Genomic DNA, 23,772 nt, shown 5'->3' with positions numbered 1-23,772 from the left:
GGATATTTAATGTTTTTGTTAGCTTTTTTATTGCTGCAGTGACAGGAGGAAATCCCAGTGTGAGAGGATTAGCCTAGTCTTAGTGCAAGTTTTCTAATATCACAGCATTAACGCTAACCTCCATGTAGAGGCAGGACATTTTTTTTTTTTTTTCCTTTTTTTCCCTTAGTTCTTCTGAATCTGAAGTCTATCACATTGTTTCTTTTCTTCTTTTAGAGAGAATAGAGTCAGATTCTTGTGCACATATTCTTACTATGCATGATAGTTAATCTCATTCTCATAGTATAAATAGCTGACACAGGAAATAAAATAGAAGATATTCGTCTCTTGCCTTTGCACAGGAAATGGAGAATCAAGGTAGTAGATTGCATGATTCTAATATAAGTGGGAGCTAAAATTAAGATTATAGCTGTCATTTAATGAATGTGTACTATATTCTCGGAAGAAGTCTTCAGCTCTCTTCCATACTTTGACTCAGATTATCTTTGTTTTCCCTTACGAAATTATTTCCCAAATCATGTTCAATATAGATGTATGTATGCTTGTCTGTTCACATATGTAAACATACTCAAGATTCTCTTATGTACGAAAGTGGTAGTGTATTTGGCTTAAATGGTAATAATTTTATTTTCATAGTTTATAAAATATACAATATATAATTTAACATGAACTGACTTCTCAAAATGCAATAAAAATAAAGTTTTATTTTGTCCATAAAACAAATGACAGTCATTTAAAATATTTTGTGCCTTTTGAAAATTTGTGTTTAAAAGCATTTAAAAACATTTCAAATCATCAAAGAATTTTTTAAAAATTAAAAATGCAAAAAAATTGGAAAACCCTATAAAGAATAAAGACAGACAAAAATCATGTATAATTGCATCATCCTGAGTTAACTACAGTTCATTATTATTTTTTTACTACCTCTTGAAACAAACAGAAACATAAAATAGAATTATCTTTCGTAGCCTAATGCTTTTCACTTAGTTATATTTCGTCAAAAATTTTTTATCACAATAACATTTTACAGTGTGATTTCAGTGGTTTTATATTATTCCATCTTATTAATGTAACCTAGTTTTCTTAGCTAGTTGTCTAGGGGAATATATAGGTTGTTTTTCATTTTCACTCCAATGCTGTACTGATTGTTTTATTTTATTAAAGATATTATTTATTTATTTTTAGAGAGAGGGAAATAGAGGGAGACAGAAAGGGAGAGAAACATCAATTGGTTGCCTCTTGCAGTCCCCTAACCAAAGACCTTGCCCACAACCCAGGCATGTGCCCTGACTGGGAGTCGAACCAGTGACTTTCTGTTTGCAGGCTGGTTTTCATTCCACTGAGCCAAGGCAGCCTCATTTTATTTTATTTTATTTTTATGGAGAGAACTGTAGCTATCATTAGGATTGTCTTAATTTTAAATCTTTTTGGGGGCTAAATTCTTAGAAGTAGAATTACTTGATTAAATGATACGTGAATTTTCAGGGATTTTGATAAATAATTCCTAATTATTCACTCTCACACCATCAGTTATCAGCGTTCCTTTAACAAGACTATGTGCTATCATTCTTTTTAATCTTTGCAAATTTTCATAGGTGAAAATCGGTTACACCTTAAAAAAAATTCTTTAAGAACTCTTTATATAAATGGTTGGAAACTTTGTTCTTTCAGAAGCATACCCTTGTTTGTTATATTTCTTTTAATATTGATTTTTTTTTAACTTACACATTTTATTTTTAAGTGGTCAGATATATCCATTTTTATTGCTTTCATGTGTTCTATCCTCTAAGAAATATATAAATATATTACCTTAGTTTTGTATGTTTTTAATATTTCTGTATTTAGTTCTCAAATAGGTAACACTTTATTTTTAACCTATCATTAAACTTATTGTAATGGCCACATTAAGTTTTGCTTTGTTTTGAATCTCTAAACAGTTTATTGAGATACCTGAAAGAACACTTAAGAAAAATAAACTGAAAAAAATCCCAAGAAATTAAAAAATATAAAGGCAGAAAAGTATTTGAAAAATTTCTTTCTAGAGGAAATGATAATTGTGTTCAGTTTTTCCTTTTATCTTGTATCACAAAATTCTTTTTGGTCTTAAAGCTAGTTCACAAAATGGCCATTTATTTTTTTCAAGGAATATTCAGATTTAGAGTATGTGGAAATAAAGATCTTCAGATTTTTTGAAGTGAAAATCAGAATCTTTTCACTTAATTGATTTTGTTTGGGCAGGTGATTGCAGTAGGTAGGATTGTTGTTTTTTGTTTCTTTTGGTAGAAGTAGTAAATTATAGTGGTATGTCAGTTTAGCACAGTTTTATGGACACTGGCAAAAATGTAGCAATTTAGGAATTGCTAGATATATTTAACATTTTGATATTTTCTGCATATAGTTTATAAGCTATTTTAAATATAATAGGTCACAGGCAGCATTGCTTGTCTAGATCTAGAACTTTTTACTGTAAATTCCACAGTAGAATGTTCATACAAGCCTGTTTAGTGTTTTTATATAGAGAAAAGGGGATATAGAATTCTGTCATGTAGTTTTTTATATTTTTAAGTTACTTTTAAGTTTGCTTCTGATTTATAAATTCTAGTATATATTTAGTTACTCAAGTGGTTTATGTTATACTGATTGACCACGTTGAGATACTTTACTTGTTCTAAATATAAATTAGTTATAATTTATGTTAGCTCTACCATTATATATTATAAACAAAAACACATTGATTTGTAGTTAAAACTCGGTGTTATATCAGTAAGCAGCAGCTAGTATAAGTTAATTATGATAGTGATTATAGTTCCTTTATGTAGGTCCAGCCTAACTAGAATTTTATAAAAAATGGAATTATTAAAATGTTACAAGGAAAAATCATAATGTTAATAATGCAGTCTAGTGACAAATACTCTAAACTGTGCATATGCTTTTGTGAGGAACAAAGAATTTGGATGAAGTTAGATATTTAAAGTAAAGACTACTTTCACCTTGTTTTATAGGATAAAAAATAAGTATCAGATAAATATCAGTACCTCTGTTGTAGACATTTATTCAGTCATTTGTTCACTCATTTATTCATTCATTTGTTATATACCTATCATGTCAAGAACCAGGTTTTGGATATAAAAATGAAAGGGCAAAGTAGCTGCATAATCTTTGATGATAATCTATATGTAAGAATCTTTATAAATCTAAAATACTGTGATATGGGGGTAATCTGCAGGGTGTTTTTGATTCCTCAGGCCCTTTGGATTTCATTGTTATAACTGTTTTTGTGTTAGCATTTACATCTTCATTACCATCATCATCATAAGTTTTCACTGTGGCATGTAGGGCTATAGACAATATGGTCAGTGATTAAGAGGAGTGTAGACTGTCTGGAATGGCATAGCCTGGGTTTCAGTTTAATCTCTGTGCCTCAGTCTAAACTATAGGGTGGTGATATTAATTTCCTACTCCCTAAGGTTTTGGAGTATTAAATGAGTTAATACTTGTAACACCTAGAGAAATAATACATAATGAGCATCTGATAAAAGTTAGCTCTTATTAGTCACATGTGTGAAATTGCAACATGTATTTTGAAAAGTAAGTGTATCAGACATTAGTGGAAAGATAGGTGCCTTTGCATATTGGTGACAAAAGCCAAAAATAACTATAGGAAGCCTTTTTGTGATGGGGACTCTCATCACCTCCTCACTGGGAATAAATCTTAGGACCCCTGTGTTCTTTAGGATTTTCTGGAAATAGTGAGGATATTCACTTGACTTTAAACACATAAAATACATTAAAGGGGATTATAGTCTCATGGTATAAAACCATTTTTCCAGAGCCCTTTGCGGCAGTTCTTTCCTTAGGTTTTCAGCAAGATTTTTGTTTCTCTACCACATGATTAAATAGCAGTGAGCGTATATGAAAGCCACTAACTTGATCTATTTTTCGTGGGTTTAGAAATTTTTAACTATTATGATTTTGTATTTGACAATAAACTTAAGTAATGAAAAGCCTTTGTAATAGACTGTGTTGGAAAATTTATGTCTGTAAAAGATTTTTAGTAAATAGAGAGTATTTAATAAAATGTTTATTTCCTGCTTACACTTTAGCTATTTGATTATTTTATTAAATGATCTGTGGAGTTCTAGAAGTTACTTTACATGTAACTTGATCCAAGGTCTTGAAGTCTATGTTGTTAATGTTTGGATGTCATAATAGTGACCCAGTTTTGAAAAATGTAATATGCATTGATTGTTTGTGGGCTGCTTTAGGATTTAAGCCTCTGTTTATTCATTTCATTAAAAAATAAATATTATTCATATTTATGAATTCAGAATAATAAGTCCTTTATAATAAAGCTATTTAAATTATTTAGGGATAAAATAAAATGTCTAACATCACTAAAATTGTTTTTAAATTATTTAAGGCATAACTAAAATTTGTGACTTTTAAATTTAATTTTTTGTCTTGATATTTTTCAGCTATGCTAAAGCAGCCTTTTGTTTAGAGGAGCTTATGATGACTAATCCACACAACCACTTATATTGCCAACAGTATGCTGAAGTAAGTGTTCTCAAAAACAACAACTGTATGTGATTTTATTTTTGTCGGTTTGAGTATTATTATGGAGCTAAGATTGTGTCCTTCAATGTTAGGCAAATATATAAATATTTAAAACATTGATGAAAATTGACTTGTAGGAGTAAAAGTTTAAAATTTTTAATACTGTAATGGAAAATACTTCTTGTTAAAAGCACTATTTAAAACAGTGAAATTCTTTGTATTTCTATTTGTATACTATTTTCTAATAATCAATTAATTATGCCATAATTGTCACCACTTAATGGCTTCTAAAACATTTATAGTGATTATGATTTTTAAATTTATTTTCTAGAAAATTCATATCAAGGTTAGTACTTTGAGAAGTAGCAAGTATTTATCTTATTTGCTTACTATTAAGGATAACAATATAATTCAATGCTATAATGTTAGAAGGACTTCATTATTAAGGACTGGTAATAGTTTTGGGGGGGAAGTTATACATTAAAACTTAGATTAGTTTTAATAATTTTAAGATAAAGTTCTTTAAACATCTTGCATTTGTTTACAGAATATGTTTTAATTCCTAATGCCTATGGTATGATGAAACATGCTATATTTCAAAGTAGTAAAATAAACAGGTTTCAGCACTGTGCAGTTTTTAACAGGTTAAATATACCCAAGGTGGACTTGAAAACCTTGAACTTTCAAGAAAGTATTTTGCACAGGCATTGAAATTGAACAACAGAAATATGAGAGCTTTGTTTGGACTTTACATGGTGAGTTAAGGTGCATGTTTAATATTATTTTAACAAATCTGTCATTTAAAATCCATTAACTAGCCTACTCAATAACTGTTTTTTATGAGCATATGAATATTTTTCTCTAGTTACTTATGAGTAATAGGCTATAAAGCAATTATATTTTTGAGTGTTAATACATCCTATTTGACATTTCATTGTAAAGTTTCATTGTATCAGAAATGAGATTTTATCCTATAAAATTAAATAGTTACAGATAAAAATCCTTCCTATTTCTTAATTGTTTTGACATTCTTGGGTTTATATCCAACATGGCTATATTTCTTACCTTAAATTAAAATTATGTGAAATGTTTTTAAACTATGGCAGTAAAAGACATTAGAAATAAAATCTGTAATGGCAAATTAAAATTTTTTAAGATATAGAAAAAAATGTGAGAAGCATGTAATTAAATCGTCTTATTGTTTACTTATGCCAAATGACAAGCTTAGAAAAGTGAATTAACAAGAGCTTTAGAGTAAAAAGAATTTGCTGAGCTTTGAAATATATATAAAATAAGCACCTCTCTATAGTCAGAATGCCTGGAAGAATAAACTTTTTTTAATAGGCCAGTTCTTTGAAATTTTAATTTATCCTAGTGTTTCGTAGATTTTTGGATGAATGCCTTATTTGGGCTCTGTGAAAAGAGTTGATTGCAGAGATGGAAGCAGAAAGAAACAAATGAAATACTTTTCAGGAAAGAAATGGAATTTTACCTTTAAGAACTGTGGTAAACAACTAATAAAATAATTTTAGATATTATTTAAGACATTTTTTTCTTTCCATTACTTTGGATTATTCAGTATTTTAAGATATATTGTCATTTTTAAACACTAAAATTTTATTCAACTCTATTTTTCTTTTATAAGTTGTTTTAGTACAATTTTTAAAACTTTGTTATCATTCCATTGCAACTGTGACCTTACATGTTTTTAATTATTTTATTAGGAAAAGGGCATTTTATTTTTGATGTTTTTGTTTTGTTTTTAGTCGGCAAGTCATATTGCTTCTAATCCAAAAGCAAGTGCAAAAACAAAAAAGGACAACATGAAATATGCTAGTTGGGCAGCTAGTCAAATAAACAGAGCTTATCAGGTTAGTATTGATAATTTTATATTATAAGTTAGTTAATGTATTTCTTAGTTATTGCTTTTTCTGCAAACTACAATTCCAGATGTTTATCATTGAACTTTTGTGCCTTTGAACCTTTATCAAATGTGCAGAATTAAATTGTTGTAGTAGTAAGGATCTTTTTTCCTTTTTTTTTTTTTTCAAAAGAAGTTTGTTACTATTATGATTGATCCCATAATTAGACTTGCCATTTAGAAGTCTCAGTAGTCTGCATTTGGCAAATAAATAGTAATTTTGAAAATCCAAAAAGGATAAACAAATTGCAGGATGCATTTCAGATGCAAATTGTGTATGTGAGTGTATTAATAAGAAGTATCTTGAGTGTATTATTAATCAGAAATATCTCAAATAATGAAAAAAGAGCAAGAAAAGCCTAAAAGTAACCAAACCAAACTATATAACAGAGTTTATATACTCTGCTTATATGCCATACCTGATTTTTCTGAAGCTTGTCCCAAGGAGATTCTTCAGGAAGGCCTCACGGAAAAACAATCTTCTCATATCTTGCAAGCCTGTAACTTTCCTGTCTGTACTCTTTATATTTGAAGGATGATTTGGCTTTTTAGAAAACCTTTAGCTAACATTACTAAGTCTCTTAAGCATATTGTTCCATTGTTTTGTTTTGTTTTTCCCCAGATAAAATAACTGCTGTCAAAGCCTGATGCCATCCTGATTTTCTTTCCCTAATAAGTGACTTTTAGACTTTTTGTCTGGTTCTCCTAAGGAATTTTTTAAATTTATTTTTAAAATACAGTATGTTTTGTTGATTAATTCTTGGGCTAATTTTCTCAGATACACAATAGACCTTTAAAATGTGGGTTCAGTCCTTTTTTAATTTGAGAAACTCACCTTTAAAATTATAGTTTTAATTTACTTTGTTTGATTGCTTAAGTTTTCTTTTTCAGGTTTCCAATTATGTTTATTCGCTCTCCTTTCCAAGCTCCTGTATCGTTCGTTTTCTTTCACAATATTTTCTCCCTAATAATTTTTATGGAGTTCATATTCTTTTTCTTGTTTTCCATGTTTCAATGAGAGAATTTTCCTGGGCTATTGGGAAAAAGTTTTTATGCAGTAGGGGAGTCAGAGATAGAGTAGAATAATTTTTCCAGCTTGACTTTCTCTCTAGCTTCATATTCGTTGTTGAGGAGAACTCAGATATGACCTCTGTATATTCACCCTTTGTCTGAACTAAGCCTGGTTCAGAAAGATCTTATGACTCCAGCCCTCCAGCCCTCTGTTCTACACTAGAGCTCTACAGATCTGAAATGTTTAGGTGTTGCTTTCAGCTTTGCATGCTGGGTTTTGTTGTTAGTTTTTGTTTTGTTTTGTTTTGTTTTGTTTACTTCTTCTGGGATTTGCTGTCTCTGAGCATCACTACCCTCCTGGCCTTCCCCTCCGCCTTTATTTGAAATATCTCTCCTCTTCCCCTGGGGTTTCTGTCCTGATCAATTTGGTTGGTTTCGGTTTCTGGTAGTTTTCCTTCAGTATGAGGTTTGTTGTTGTTCTTTTTGTTTTTGTTTTTGTTTCTCCTTCTGGAAGAAAGAGGGTATTTGCTACATACTTCAGAGGTTTTTGAGGTCTTTGTTAGACTTAATATCACATTTGCATGCAGGTTTTGTGCATTTGTTTGATTTGGAGCCTTTGGGACTGTCCTGTTTTTGCAGGCCATTCACAGATTCATCAGTTTATAGTTTCTGTGGCTTGTAGAGTAGTAGATTGTACTCTTTTACTTCCTGTTGCTCCTAACACACAGCTGTTGGTTTTTCGTAGGTCCTGCTACTGATGTTGATACAACCACATTCTGTGTTCTGGAGGAGTACTTCCAATGTACTTTTTTTGAAGTTGTCTTCTTGTCTTGTTTTCTGTTATTTTGGTTTTGGTTTTGCCCCTATAAATTTCTTTGTTTTCGTACTCCTGTTTAGAGAAGTTTGGGAAGTTAAAAAATTTAGTGCCCCCATGATCACATCATTTAAAGTAACTGTATTTTTATTACATGTATATTATAGAGAATGTTAGTTCTGTTGGCATGTAAGTCATAATATTTATAAATATTAGGTAGGTTGTGCTTCCTCAAATGCAGTTTGAGATAGCTCAGATCTATAATGGGGTTTCAAACAGTAGGCTTAGAGAGAGGAGTTTAACGGTAAGACTTGTATAATATAAAACTAATGGCATGTAGAATGCATTGTTGTTTTCAGGACATTTTTGAAAAACAACAGCTTCTCAGTGAGTGTGTTTTTTGACATGGGACTACTATATTTTTAAAATCAATGTTTATTAAATTACAACACGGGAAAAAGAAACTCATCATAAATGTACATTTCAGTGAACTTTACAAGGTAAATGTATCCACATCAGTAAGTAGAAACATACAGCACTCTAAAGCTCTCATGGTCCTGCTTCTCTATTTCTACTCCTTCTGCTCTGCTCAGGAGTACGGATGTATAATCCCACAGTGTTTGGCCTTTTTTGAACTTTACACTATTATAATATATTTATTTTTTGCTTAGCCAGTGTTACTGTTATTTTTATGAAATTTAATCCTTCTTTATGTCTGTATTTTATTCATTTTCATTGTACTGTAGTCTATATGAATATGCATTTTAAAAATTTAATCTTTATTTTTTTCCATTACCATTTAGCCCCCTTATACACCCTCCCCCAGCAATCACCACACCGTTGTCCATGTCCGTGAGTCCTTTTTCCTTTTTCCTTTTTCCTTTTGGCTCAATCCCTCCACTTGCTAACCTCCCTCCCTATCTGTCATCTGCTGTCCATCTATGAGTCTGTCTCTGTTTTCCTTAGTTCAGTTTGTTCATTTGATTCCACCTATGAATGAAATCATATGGTATTTGTCTTTCTCTGACTGGCTTATTTCACTCAGCATAATGTTCTCCAGGTCCATGGTCCATCAATACTGTCGCAAAGAGTAAAATTTTCTTCTCCTTTACAGCCGAGTAGTATTCCATTGTGTAAATGTCTCATTATCCACTCATGTACTGATGGGCACTTGGACTGCTTCCGTATCTTGGTGATTGTAAATAATGCTGCGATGAACGTAGGGGTGCTCTTGTAATTTTGAATTGTTTGGGGTTCCTATAGATATAGTCCCAGAAGTGCGACTGCTGGGTCAAAAGGCAGATGCATTTTCAATTTTTTGAGTTATCTCCATACTGCTTTCCACAGTGGCTGCACCAGTCCACATCCTCTCCAGCACTTGTTGTTTGTGGACTTATTGATGATGGCCATTCTGACAAGTGTGAGATGATATCTCATTGTGGTTTTAATTTGCATTTCTCTGATGATTAGTGACGTTGAGCATCTTTTCATATGTCTTTTGGCCATCTGTATGTCCTCTTTGGAGAAGAGTCTATTCAGATGCTTTGCCCATTTTATAACTGGGTCATTTGTTTTTTCTTTGGTGTTGAGTTTTGTAAGTTCTTTGTAAATTTTGGCTATTATCCCTTTATCAGATGTATCAGCAAATAGTTCTCCCATTCTGTGAGTTGTCTTTATTATATTGATAATATCCTTTGCTGTGCAAAACGTCTTAGTTTGATGTAGTCCCATTTGTTTATTTTTTCTTTTGTTTCCCTTGCCTGGGGAGATATATATGATAAAAAAATTTCTATGGGCAGTGTCCAAGATTTTACTGCCTATGTTTTCTTCTAGGACTTTTATGGTTTCATGTCTTTGACCCATTTTGAATTTGGTAGTCTAGTTTCATTTTTCTGATTGTATCTGTCCAATTTTCCCGCATCTATCTGTCCAATTTTCCCAACACCATTTGTTGAATAAACTATTTTTAGCCCATTATATGTGCTTGCTTCATCTGTCAAGTATTAATTAACTATAAAGGTATGGACTTATTTCTGGGCTCTCTTCGGTTCCATTGATCTATCTCTCTCTTCTTATGCCAGTACCATGCTGTTTTGATTACTATGGCCTTGTAGTATAGTTTGATATTAGGTAGCATGATTCCTTCAACTTTGTTCTTCTGTCAGGATCGCTGTTGCTATGCAAAGCTTTTTGTGGTTCCATATACATTTTTGAAATATTTCTTCTAGCTGTGAACTACGTCATTGAAATCTTGATAGGAATTGCATCGAAACTAGATCGCTTTGAGTAGCATGGATATTTTAATGATGTTAATTCCTCCCATTCATGAACATGGTATGTGCTTCCACTGTTTGTATCTTCTTATAATTTTCCGAGTACAGGTCTTTTACATCCTTGGTTAGGTTTATTTCTAAGTATTTTATTCTTTTTAAAGCAATTGTGAATGGGATTGTTCTCTTAATTTCCTTTTCTGTTAGTTCGTTATTGGCATATAAAAATGCAACTAATTTCTGGATATTGATCTTGTTTGTATCCTGCTACTTTGCTGAATTCAGTTTGAGTATTTTCTTAGTGGAATCTTTGAGGTTTTCTATGGACAGTATTATATCATCTGCAAATAGACAGTTTCGCTTCTTCCTTTCCAATTTGGTGCCTTTTTTTTCTTCTTGGCTGATTGCTGTGGCTAGGACTTCCAGTATTATGTGAAACGAGAGAGGTGAAAGTGGACATCCCTGTCTTGTTACTGATCCTGAGGGGAATGCTTGTAGTGTTTGCCCAGTGAGCATGATGCTGGCAGTGGGTTTATCATATATAGCCTTTATTATGTTTTGGTATGTTCCCTGTATTCCCACATTGCTGAGAGTTTTGATTATAAATGAGTGCTGGATTTTATCAAAAGCTTTTTCTGCAGCTATTGCTATGATCATGTGGTTTTTATCCTTCATTTTGTTTATATGGTAAATCACATTTATTGATTTGTGAATGTTTTACCAACCTTGCATTCCCAGAATAAGTCCCACTTGATTGTGTTGTATGATCTTTTTGATGAACTGCTATTTTCAGTTTGCTAATTTTGTTGAGGATTTTGGCATCTATGTTCATCAGGGATATTGGTCTATAATTTTCTTTTTTTGTAGTGTCTTTATCTGGTTGTGGAATTCAGGTAATACTGGCCTCATAAAATGAGTTTGGGAGTCTACTCTTTTGAATATTATGAAATAGTTTGAGAAGGAGAGGTGTTAGTTCTTCTAAGAATGTTTGGTAAAATTCACCTGTGAAGCCATTTGGTCCAGGGCTTTTGTAAACTTTTGGGAGTTTTTTTTTTTTTTTTTATTACTGCTTCAATTTCATTAGGTGTAACCCATTAGATTCTCTGATTCTTCCTGATGTATTTTTGGAATTTATCCATTTTGTCCAGCTTGTCCAGTTTATGGCATATAATTGTTCATAATATTTTCTTAAAATTCTTTGTATTTCTTTGGCATTAGTTTTTATTTCTCCTCTTTCATGTGTGATTTTTACTTATTTGGGTGCTTTCTTCTTTTTTTTTCTTTCTTTTTTTCCATTTTTTTATTGTTCTTTTACAGTTGTCCTATTTTCCTCCATTGCTCTCCCCTGCTCCACCTCCCTACCCCCTCTCCCACAGTCAGTCCCCACCCTGTTGTCCCTGTCCATGGGTCATTCATACTACTTCTTGAATAGCTCCTTCCTCTTCTTTATCCCCTTCTCCCCCCTCCTTTTTTCTTGATGAGTCTCGTTAAAGGTTTATAGATCTTATTTATCTTTTCCAAGAACCAGCTCTTGGATTCATTGATCTTTTCTGTTGTTTTGTTTTTTGTTTTTTGACTATTTCATTTATTTCTGCCCTAATCTTTATTATTTCTTTCCTTCTGCTCACTTTGGGCTGTGTTTGATGTTCCTTTCCAGGTTCCTTTAATTTGAGGTTAGATTGTTTATTTGCGCTTTTTCTTGTTTCTTGAGATAGGCCTCTAATGCTGTGACTTTCCCTCTTAGAATTGCTTTTCCAGTGTCCCACAGATTTTGGATTGTTGTCTCCTCATTTTTATTATTTTCAAGGTATCTTTTAATTTCTTCCCTGATCTCATTGTTAACACATTCATTGTTTAATAACATTTTATTTAGCTTCCATGTCTTTGTGTGCTTTTCAATGTTCTTCTTGTGATTGATTTCTAGTTTTATAGTATTGTGGTCAGAGAAGATGCTTGATGCGATTTCAATCTTAAATTTATCGAGACTTGTTTTGTGTCCTAATACGTGATCTGTCTTAGAAAATTTTTTATATGCACTTGAAAAGTATGTATATTCTGCTACTTTGGGGTGAAATGCTCTGAAGATATCAATTAAATTCATTTGATCTAGTGTCATTTAAGGTTGCTGTCTCTGTTGATATTCTGTCTAGATCTGTCCATTGAAGTCAGTGGGGTGTTAAAATCCCCAACTATGACTACATTTCTGTCTGTCTCTCCCTTTATCCATCAAGATTTGCTTTACATGTTTAGGTGCTCTATGTTGGGTGCATAAATATTTACTAGTGTCCTTCTTTGTCTTACTATAGCCTTGGTTTTAAAGTCTATTTTGTCATATGTAGGTACTGCTACCCCAGCTTTTTTTTCCTTTTCCATTTGCATGAAATATCTTTTTCTATTCCTTTACTTTTTGTCTGTGTGTATCTTTCCATCTGAGATAGAAAGCATCTATATAGGTCATGTTTTCTTACCCATTCAGCTACCCTTTGTCTTTTGATTGGAGCATTTAAGCCATTTATGTTTAAGGTGATTATTGATCGATACATATGTATTGCCATTTTATTTTTAGACTGTTTTCCTCTGTTACTATTTTTTTCTTTCTCTTTTTCCTTTTTTTAAAGCAAGCCCTTTAACATTTGTTGCATTATTGGTTTGGTTTTAAGAAATTCCTTTAGCTTTTTCTTGTCTGGGAAGCTCCTTATTTCTCCTTCAATTTTAAATGAAAGCCTTGCTGGGTAAAGTAGCCTTGGTTGTAGGTCCTTGCTTTTCATCATCTTGAATATTTCATACCATTCCCTTCTGTCCTAAAATGTTTCTGTTGAGTAATCAGATGCCATTCTAATTGGTGCTTCTTTGTAGGTAACTATCTGTTTTTCTCTTGTGGCTTTTAGGATACTCTCCTTGTCATTTTAATTATGATGTGTCTGGGTGTACTAGTCCTCTTTGGATCTGGCTTGTTTGGGACTCTGAGGTTCCTGGTCTTGTGACTTTTTTCTTCACCAGATTGGGGAAGTTTGCAGTCATTATTTCTTCAAATAGGTTCTCAATCCCTTGCTGTCTGTCTTCTTCTGGTAGTCCCATGATGTGAATGTTGTTATGCTTCATGTTTTCCAGAATGTTTCTTAGTTTTTTAAAATTCTTTTTTCATTTTGTTGCTCTGCCTGGGTGTTTTTTTTCTACCTTGTCTTCCAAAATAAGGATTTGATCCCGTGCTTCATATAACCTACTGTTTATTCCTTCGAGTGTATTATTTATTTCAGATATTGCATTCTTTATTTCTGACTGTTCCTTTTTTATGGCTTCTATGTCTTTTTTCATATTGTTGAGTATCCTTATAATTATTACTCTAAACTAGCTGATAAATTGCTTGTCTCCATTTCATCTAGCTCTTTTTCTAGAGAATTCTCTTACTCTTTCATTTGGGGTCCATTTCTTGGTTTTCCCATTTGGGCTGCTTTTTATTTTCTGCTTTAGCCGCTAAAGTAATCAGCAGTCTAATCAAGCTGTAATCAGCAGTCAGGCTTAAGCACACACAGTAGGGTAGAGCAATTCCTGCAGGTGGGAGTATTGCTTCCTCTCAGGATGATGTTATTCAGAGAGGAGTGCTCTGCCTGAGCAAGATGGCTGCTGCAGTATGGGGAATGACTCAGCACAGGGATCCTGGCATTTATTCCTTCAGTTTTCTCCAGAGCTACTATCACCAGACTCTCTTCAAGTGTCTCTAGTCCACTCTGCCCTCCCTTTGCCAGAGCCCAGGGTAAGTGACTGCAAATGACGTTTTGTGCATTGTCCCTCTGCATCTCCAGTGGTGTCTCCCTGCTAGACAGAAAACCTGTTGCTTTTCACAGCTGCATGTTTTCTGGGTTCCTTTCCAGCTCTGGTGCTGTAGCCTGGGGAGCCAGGCCTGTGGTTTAGAACCCACACTTCTCAGGGAGAACCCCTGGCCTCTGAAATATCCCACCGGCACTTTAGCTGTCGCCCATGAGAGCTCAGCCAGCCCTCTTGTTTCTCCGCACTCCCTACCAGCCATGTTGTGGTGAAGTGGTTTCTTATATCTGACTGTGGTTTTAAGGCTTCTCTCCAGCTAGTGTTCAGTTTATTTTTCTGGATGATTTCTCTAGAATTTAGTTGTAATTCCAGATTGGTCCTGGGAGAAGGTTAGTTAGTGTTGCTTCCACTTACTCCTCTGCCATCTTGGATCCTTAAAAAATGAATATACATTTTATTTAGGTGATTGCGTCTGCCTGATGACTAGTGAGGTTCAGTAGTTTTCTCATGTTTATTGATCGTTCATTGCCTTATCATTTTCGTTGGTTTATGACTTTTTATTTTGTTTTTCAGTTTCTTAATTTGAACCATTTGTTTATTGTATGTGTAAGGATCTCTTCACTCCTTGTTTTTACTCTTACATGATTTTGATGAATAAAAGTTCTGAAGTTAAATATGTTCAACTTAATCTTTCATTTCCTATATGGTTTATGCATTTTGTGTTTAAGAAATTGTTAACTACTCTTAGTTATAAAGATAAGATCTTGAGTGTTTTTAGAGACTTTTTGTGTTCTGCTTTCACATTAGGATTCTGAATCCATTTGGGACTGATTTTTTTATGTGTGGTATGAAATACTCATAGGAGCCGATTCCCCCCATTCACTATCCACAGTGTTGCTGTCCATCTCTGTGCTCTGACATGTAAAACAGAAGTCAGCCCCATCCCCCATCCATTAGCCATCCAGAATGTTCTTGTTCATCTCTGTGTTCTGACATATAAAATAGAAGTCAGTTCCCCCTGCCATGCCCCGTTAGCTATCCAGAGTGTTCCTGTCCATCTTTGTGTTCCGACGTGTGAAATAGAAGTCAGTCCCCACCCCACCCCCATTAGCTATCCAGAGTGCTTCTCTCTGTATCTGTGTTCCGTTTGTGTCCCACTCCGTGGAACACAGTGCCATATGTTATTTGAGAGAAGAACGCAGATGGTAGATCCATGTTGTCTGGCTTCAGAGTTTGGCTCTCACATTCATTAGCTCTCTAACCTTAGACACGTTATTAATCATCTCTGGTTTTCACTTTTCATCTGCAAGACAGGCATAATGAAAGTTTTCTGAAGACTAAAGATGTTAATACTAACTTTTACCAAGTCATGTAATACACATTACACTGCATTTACTAATCACGTGTTCTAAATTCACTTGATTATGCCTGCTATGTTCATTGAATTATAATACTGAAATAACAATAACAGTTATAGTAGTAAAATTTATAGGAAATTTATTACATGCTAGGTACTTGTCCTTTTCTACAAATGAAGAAATTAAAGCATGAAAAAATTCAATTACTTTCCCAAAGTGACATAGCTGATTAATCACAGAGTTATTTTCAAACTCCAGAGTTAGTAATTTCAGTGGCCACAATACGCTGCCTCTATAAAGAAGTGCCAGGTAAAATGTGTCGGAAGCTGTAAGTGTAGTTTCCGACTTTCTTTTCAATAATTCCTCATATGAACAATTGATATTCTAACCTCACTTGTTTCTCTTTTCATTTCATATCTAAAGGTCTCCATAATAACTAAGTTCAGAGTTTTGTTTGGGTTTTTTTTTTTCTTTTTTCCTGTCTCTTCAGTAACATTAAAAGCAGGGAAACATGTCCTCCCCGCATTGAGATGCTCTTTTATCACTACCCCTGACCCCATTTCAGTAATTTAAGCCATTGTTCAAAGATCCAAGCCCTATTCTTTAGTTATATTTGCCCTTCCTGCCATTCTTATTTTTGAAAAATTTTTATTGTATCTTATAAGATCCATATTCTTTTCAGAGACTCATTTCATAAGGTCTCTGTGTCCTTTGTAAAGAGCTCTGAGCATCACTTACGCTCTTCAGCCTTTAAGTTCACTGTAAACTCCATAATTCTCAGATGTTTTGCACATCTTTACTGAAGGTATGATTTGCCTTTTCTTGCCTCTATCGGACAAGGAATTTTTGCCAGCTTCTGTCTTCTTGGACGGTAACACATCTCTCAGTTGGTCATGTCAGGTTTTTAGCAACTTACAATTCTTCTCAACTAGGAATCATCCATCATGCAAAATTTATTTCTGCTTCTAGACACCAGTAACAGATTTTAAGTAAAATCTCTTGTTGCTTTTGAAGCTTACATACTCTGTCCTTTTTTTCTGTAGAGGCTGTGGGTTCTCTTTCTGTGACTCTGATTCCATAAATATGTATATCTTTTACCCTTTGCTAACTTGGTGCTTTAAAATAATGACTGACTTTCTTATGATTCTGTAGCTAAGCTGTTCAGCTTGGACTCACTTGAGTAAATCTGCTAGTCCCAACTGGGCTTATTTATATTTCTGTCCTATGCTAGTGGTTGATACCCTCACTTAAGTATCTGAAAGTTGGCTGTCTGTTGGCTGGAGTGTTGGTCTGTGTGTCTCTCATTTGGCAGGTTAACCTGGGCTTACATGGCGGTCCCAGGGTTCCAAGAGCAGCAAACGGGCAAACTCTAGTGGACAAGGGCTTTTCGAGCTTTTGCATGTTGCTAATTTTCCATTGAGCCAAGTACAGTATTCCCTTATTTACTGCGGATATTACATTCTAGACCCACCCACCCGCCGCAATAGATTAAAATCCGCAAAGTAGAAACCTTACATTTATTTTAGTATTTATATATATTTTAAGGCTTTATAAACCCTTCCTACACACTTACAAACCGTTTCCATTCCCTTATTAACCTTTTTCACACTTTCATAAACACTACTTATGTTCTTAAACATATTCTACACTCTTAAACCTATGTAACTTTAACAACATACGTATACAGTACTGCAAAATCCCGCAATATAGCGAAAAACCCGCGATAAATAATTAAATATAATATTTTTAAAAATCCCGCGATAAGTAAGCTGCGATATAGAGAGGGACTACTGTAAATAATATGGTCAGCCTAGACCAGGAATGCAGCACTTTACTTCTCAATGAGAAGAGAAGTATGTGGTCATTTGGCAACTTATTACACTATTGTATAATTCCATAGTCCCATCCTTCTGCTTTTGTTTATGTTGCCTTCCTTTTTATTCAGTTTTTTGAGGTATAATTTCCATAAAATAATGCACATACATTTTAGGTATACTTTTGAGTTTTGACAAGTATATGCTCCCCTCTCACCACCACCCCATTTAAGAAATATACGGAATCTTCATCACGCAGGAATGTTCCCTTTTGCCACTTTGCAGTCAGCTCCACACCACAGACACGTACTGATTTGATTTTTATTACTATAAATTAGCTTTCCCTGTACTGGACTTTATATAAATGAGATCATAGGTTATGTACTCCTTTGTGCCTGGCTTCTTTCACTCAGTGTAATGTTTTTGAGATTCATCCATCCAGTCTTTCATTTTATTTATCCTGTTACTTCGTATACTCATGTTATTTTCCACAAATTGTGTAAGGTAAATTTTAGCCCAGCTTACCCCAGTTGTTACAGTGAATAAATCATTGACCTTTGAATTTGATAATCAAATTTTTTTATTTGTGCTCTTTGGGGTGAGTTTTCTTTAAAACCCAACAGGGAATTATGAAAGAATATTTTACTTAAGCAAAATCTAACTATATGAAGAGAAAAATGAAGAATTTGTGGTTAATGTGAAAAAAGTATAACTTTTCAGAGACTGACATTTTAGTAAGTTAAAATGTGGGATCTAATTGAGAACTTCATGACTCATGTCTAGGCATATAAACAAGTATAAAGAAAAATATTCCTTAGTGTAATGTTTTTCTAGACATTTATAAATTAGAGAAAATGAGGTTTTAAGAACTGCTTTTTCTTTCTTTGTTTCTACTTAATAATGAAACAGAATATGGCTACTACTTGCTCTTCAATTAGGTAATTGGTTTAGCATGTTCAGTAGAGGCAAGTTTGATTAATGCTCATGAAAAACTTTAATGTGGACTTACACACAATACTTTTCCAGATAAATGCTTCTTTGGTACACTGTTAAATTCATCTGTGCAAGCGATCCATGTTATTTATGATTGTGGAGGTGATTCTATTACTATCCTTTTGGGAAATAGAAAATTAAATCATGATTTGAGGGAAAAATAGGATTACAGCTTAATCAGGTAAATTGCCATATAATTCTGGAATAGACAAAATAATTGCATGTCAGGGAAAATTTGAAGTGATTGATTTATATTTCCAACTTTCTTTTTATTTGTTCTGACACAGATAAGTTTGTTTTGTTTATTCTAAATAGCACTGGTTGGCAGTAGTATTGATACACAAACTTAGGTTGTATTTTTATTAGCTAATTATTAAAAAATTACAAATTCACACTATTTTTATTATGTTTAAGAAAATTGCTGTATTTTAAAATACTTATTAAGACTTTAGCTCTACAGGAAATCTTTAATTTTTATTTTGCTATGTAAGTGTTATTATGTGGTATCCTGTTTTGTACCCCTCCCCCAACCCATCAAAGCTTTTTCTTAGAATTAGACCTTTAAGAATCTGATTAGAACCATTCCTGTTCACTTTGGATAGGCAGTGGTAAAAGAAAAGGCTTTCTGTTCTTGTAAGTCCTTGTGAAAGTGAATTTATCAACTGGATAATAGGAGTAATAGGAACACCCACATCCTTTACTCACCAAAGGGAATTATGAAAAGGCAAAGTTTTAAATGTGGTGTTTCTGTTACTATATTTTGTAATTATGACTTGTGTATTTAACATTTGAATTCTTTAAATTAGTAATATCTTATTAAAGATAAAAGGATTTTGAGTCTTAGGAGCTTTTCTCTTTTCCTGGCATTTCCTCTAGAAATCCCCTTTATTTACTCTATCAAATCAAGATTCAACTACAGAAGCTAATGGTTTAGGAAGTAGAGGAGTCATAGTGTTAAGCTGCAGCCAGAGAGGTCAGAGGCAGGTTAGCAGTTTCTGAAACCTATTGCTTCTATGATGTTACCTGTGCTTGATCACTTACTTTTTCTCAACAGGTCATGAGAAGTTTGCCAAATTAAGTTAATTACAAAAGAGAAGGAACACATCATAAATCAAGCACTAAGTACTTAAGACAGCATTGGTATTTGAAGGAAAGACCAGTCACATGAAAATGTATTGAGTGCTTAGATGTTAACTGAAAATACTATATGTTGTTAATAATAAATGTTAGTACTTTAACCATGGGGAAAATAGGTAATACATAATACAAGATATAGTAAACCTACCCCCATCAGGAATACTTACTTATCGAGTAAATCTGTAGTGTTAAATCAAGCTGATAAATGATGGGAATTGTCAGTCTAGTTAGAAAACTCATTTTGAAATCAGCATGGGGTATTCAGCAGTGTTTCCCCCACTGATTATGTGCATTATATTGCATTTAATATGTCATGAATTTGGTTTAAATATATAAAAGTAGCATTGAATGTTGTTTTCATTGTAAAATTTAATCCCAGTTTATATATAGTAAATTACAACTTAAATTAGAAATGCACATTTTAAAACATGTTTACCTCATTGCAATATATAACAAAGTTTTATTTGACAGGTCTTTACTGCAGAAGCATGATATTACCTAGACAACTACTAAATGGAAAAATTTAAAGAATCATGGCCAACTTTAAGTAATTTTAGAGATATCTTGTACTTAAAAATGTTTAATAGAAAATATTTTACATTTATGTTTTACCTTTGTTTGAAAACATTTGATTTCTGTTTAGTGATAAAATAGATAATGTTAACTCCCATTAACAATTCAAAAGTAAGGTTGTGGTTTTGAACCTGACATTGAAATTAAGCCTAATTGCATTTTTAAAAAATTAGTTTGCAGGTCGAAGTAAGAAGGAGACCAAATACTCGCTCAAAGCAGTCGAAGACATGTTGGAAACACTTCAGATTACCCAGTCTTAAGGTTTCAAAAACTTTCACATTACATTTCACAACTGCACAACTGAACTTCTTGCCCTGTGACTTCCTTACTAAATGTCTGATGCTATTTATATAATAATTTTCTGTTAAGGCAGTTGTAAAGAATGCGTTTATATAAACTTAAAAACGCCTTTTATCGATAAGCAGGAAGATGGGAAAAGTCCAAAAGTCCATGGAAGAAAAATTTTAAGAAGAATCTTATTGATTGTACATCATTCTCTTACTGTCACTGCTTTTAAACCATAATCTGATGTAGAAATAACCTTGTTAAATAAACCATGATGATTTATTAAACTTGCATATGAAGATTATAGATTCTTTTTGTTACACTTAAATGGTGAAGATGTTTTAGTACTCTCAATTTCTAGCTAACTCCTTTTTATCAGTGATAGGAAATACATAGCATATATAAGTAACAAGCAAAATACTGGCAAAATATTTTGACTCTTAGTGTCAGGTTGGATTTTGCTCAGTGTTTCAGTAGGCTGTTTTATGTACTATAATGTTATTCTGTTTAATCATGCTAAAATATGCTATAGTCAGAAATTCAGCAGTATATCTTTGTAAAATGTTTGTTTTGCTATAGAAAATAATTAGATTTCTACCTACAAACTGCTTTATGGTTTATAAATGCTATAATACTCAAATTTAACCTGTATAATATTTAAAAGTTGTATTTATTGAACCTTTAACTATAAATTACATAAAAGAATATTTAGAAATCTAGAGAATAGAAATGAAAGGGGTTTCAGTGGCTGAGTAATTTTTACTTTAGAAAAAAACTAAAAAGTCTAAACTATCTTTAGAGGAAAACAATTCTCATATCATTACCTTCTTAGTAATTATTGGAATTTCTTTCCTTTTTTCTTTTCATACTAATCAATCATTATAATACCCTTAATAGTAGTTTGCATGTTTTAATAGAATAGAAAAAACTTTTGACAGTTAAACACTTCATTGAGACATAAATAAATTTTTAGAATAGGCAATTGTTCATTTAGGACCAAAATTCATTGTTAGTATTAGTTTTTAATTTATATATATGTTACATATTATATATATATATATATATATATGAATATATATATGAATAATTTTATTTATTTTTTATACCAACATTATACAGAAACTTCTGCTCACTTGTCATTGCTGGATTTGGGCAAATGGGGATCAAGGAAGAACTGACAACCTGAAAGTCATTAGGAAGAAAACTTGTTAATATCAGCATTTTAACCTTTAGAATAATACTGTTATTCTCTATCTAGTCTCATTTTTTCATGTTGCAGTTCTTTTCATTTTATTCTGCATGAGTAGTGAGTAATTGTGAAATAGTTCTTGCTGTATGAAGATAATTCTCAACTAATCTATTATCACAACATGTACTCTTTTTGCTCATAGATTTAGTAACTGCATTTTCAACATAATCAGCTATTTCAAATTTGTTTGCTACAGAAAAAATAGTGCCCACATATTATTCTATTCCTTTTCTCTCTAACCTTTTCCTGTCAGTCACTAGAATAGTATTTTCTTTAACAGTTAAATTTTTGTAATTAGTGCCTCATAACTCTCAACCTTAACTTCACTTTATTTTTTTTTTCTTAATTTTAATACCTTCTGGCCAAGAATTTTATAAGTACGTTGTTAATATGTAATTTATATAAGTCAATTTAAAGATACTGATAATCCCATTGTGGCAGACAATTGTCTGTCCAACAATTAGCTCCACTTTTTCCTTGTAAAATAGTGTCCTATATTGTTCAGATAGGAACAAAGATCCCTGTTCCTCCAGGAGGTTAGGACCTTACCCCAACCCCAGGGGATGCATCGTGATTGATTTAAAGTGGAAATGGTTTCATTCTATATGGTCTGTGATATGCCAGGCAGAACTTTTTGCAGTGGAGGAAATATTCTTTATTTGTGCTGTTTAGTATGACAGCTATTAGCTGTATGTGGCTATTGAGCTCCTGAAATATGGCCACTGCAACTGAAAAATTGAATTTTTAATTTAACTTTAAATAGTTAAATGTGACTTGTGGCCACCATATTGGACAGCTCAGATATCAAAAGTGTAGGCATATGACTTAGTTAGGGCAATAAGTGAACAGAATATTGTTGAGAAGGGGCTTCCCTTCAAATTAAAAAGCCAAAACTTTGTGAGATAAGCTTTTTGTTTCTTTCTCTTCGTTCTGGCCAACAGCATGCCTAGAGGTACAACAGCCATCTTACAACCATGAAATGGTAAATACGAGATGAAAGCTACATTTCAAAGAAGTTTCTTTTGAAAGATTAGAGAGAGCCTGGGTCACTGAGGCCATTTTTGAACACCTAAATCTATATGAGGAATTGCCAACCTGTGTACTTACTACATGAAAAAAACAAACTCTTGATTTCTGTTACTATAGTCATGTATATTTCTGACTAATATATCCACCATTTAATTTTTTTAACATGAAAAACTTATTTTAGACATGCTAGAAATGCTATATCAGAATATAATCACCTAAAGTTAAGTAGATTATTGTATATAACAAAAGAAGTAATATCTTATACAACTCAGCACCAAGTATTTAAGCCAACAGAAGTGAGAAAAAGGCATATTAAAACAGCTTTAACCATAAGGATAATATTGACTTGGGAGCAGAGAGGGAAGTAGAGAAAATAGAAATGGAAGACCAATGTTTTAGTGTGCTGGAAGCGTATAATTTTTATTGGCAAATATTTTAAACAATTTTTTTTCTAATGCCACAATCCATTTATTCTCAAAGTAACTTCATTTTATGGAACTATCGTTTAGAAGGAAAGAAAAAGAAGATTTAGCTGTACTCCATTTTAAGATGAGGAATCAAGTTTCAGTGAAATTAAGCTCTTTGTGACAGCAAGGAATAAGACCAGGATGTCAGGGGCTCCCAAATTACTATACTCAGAGGCATAAATCTGTTTTTTGATATATTGTTTCCATTTTAGAGTAACAAGGGTAGAGCCAGATATATTCAAGGAACATTGCTTATTAGCAGAACAGGGAAGAAAATTCAGATTTTATGATTTGGAAATTTTTTTAGTGTAATAATAAAGTCAAAGTTTTATTTTAACTAAATTTAACTTAAATTAGGTTACCAATTTAAAGTGTTATTTCATTTATAGTCAATGTAAGAACTATTTTAGACTATTTAGAACTATTTTAAAACTCTTTCACTTTGCACTTCTAATGTATGCGAACTCCCTTTTAATCTTGGTTAATAACCTCTTGTTAGGGGCTGACTTGTGTTTCCCCCAAATTCATG

The 23,772-nt window shown here is 32.6% G+C and overlaps 1 protein-coding gene across 1 annotated transcript in view; it reads left to right on the top strand.

The window, feature by feature from the left end:
• EMC2 (ER membrane protein complex subunit 2) overlaps positions 1-20,651 on the top strand; it is a 44,454-nt gene extending 23,803 nt beyond the window's left edge. The window contains exons 8-11 of the mRNA XM_090282760.1: positions 4,476-4,557; positions 5,202-5,312; positions 6,324-6,428; positions 20,387-20,651. Of these exons, the coding sequence (XP_090138886.1) occupies positions 4,476-4,557; positions 5,202-5,312; positions 6,324-6,428; positions 20,387-20,473 (385 nt within the window). The 3' untranslated portion in view covers positions 20,474-20,651. The remainder of the gene's footprint in view (positions 1-4,475; positions 4,558-5,201; positions 5,313-6,323; positions 6,429-20,386) is intronic.
• The last annotated feature ends 3,121 nt before the right edge of the window (positions 20,652-23,772 follow it).

The sequence above is a fragment of the Furipterus horrens genome, unplaced genomic scaffold (assembly GCF_987537825.1).
Source record: "Furipterus horrens unplaced genomic scaffold, mFurHor1.1.pri manual_scaffold_7, whole genome shotgun sequence".
NCBI lineage: Eukaryota > Metazoa > Chordata > Mammalia > Chiroptera > Furipteridae > Furipterus > Furipterus horrens.
The sequence above is the reverse complement of the archived record's forward strand: the minus strand, read 5'-3'. Positions and strand labels throughout refer to the sequence as shown.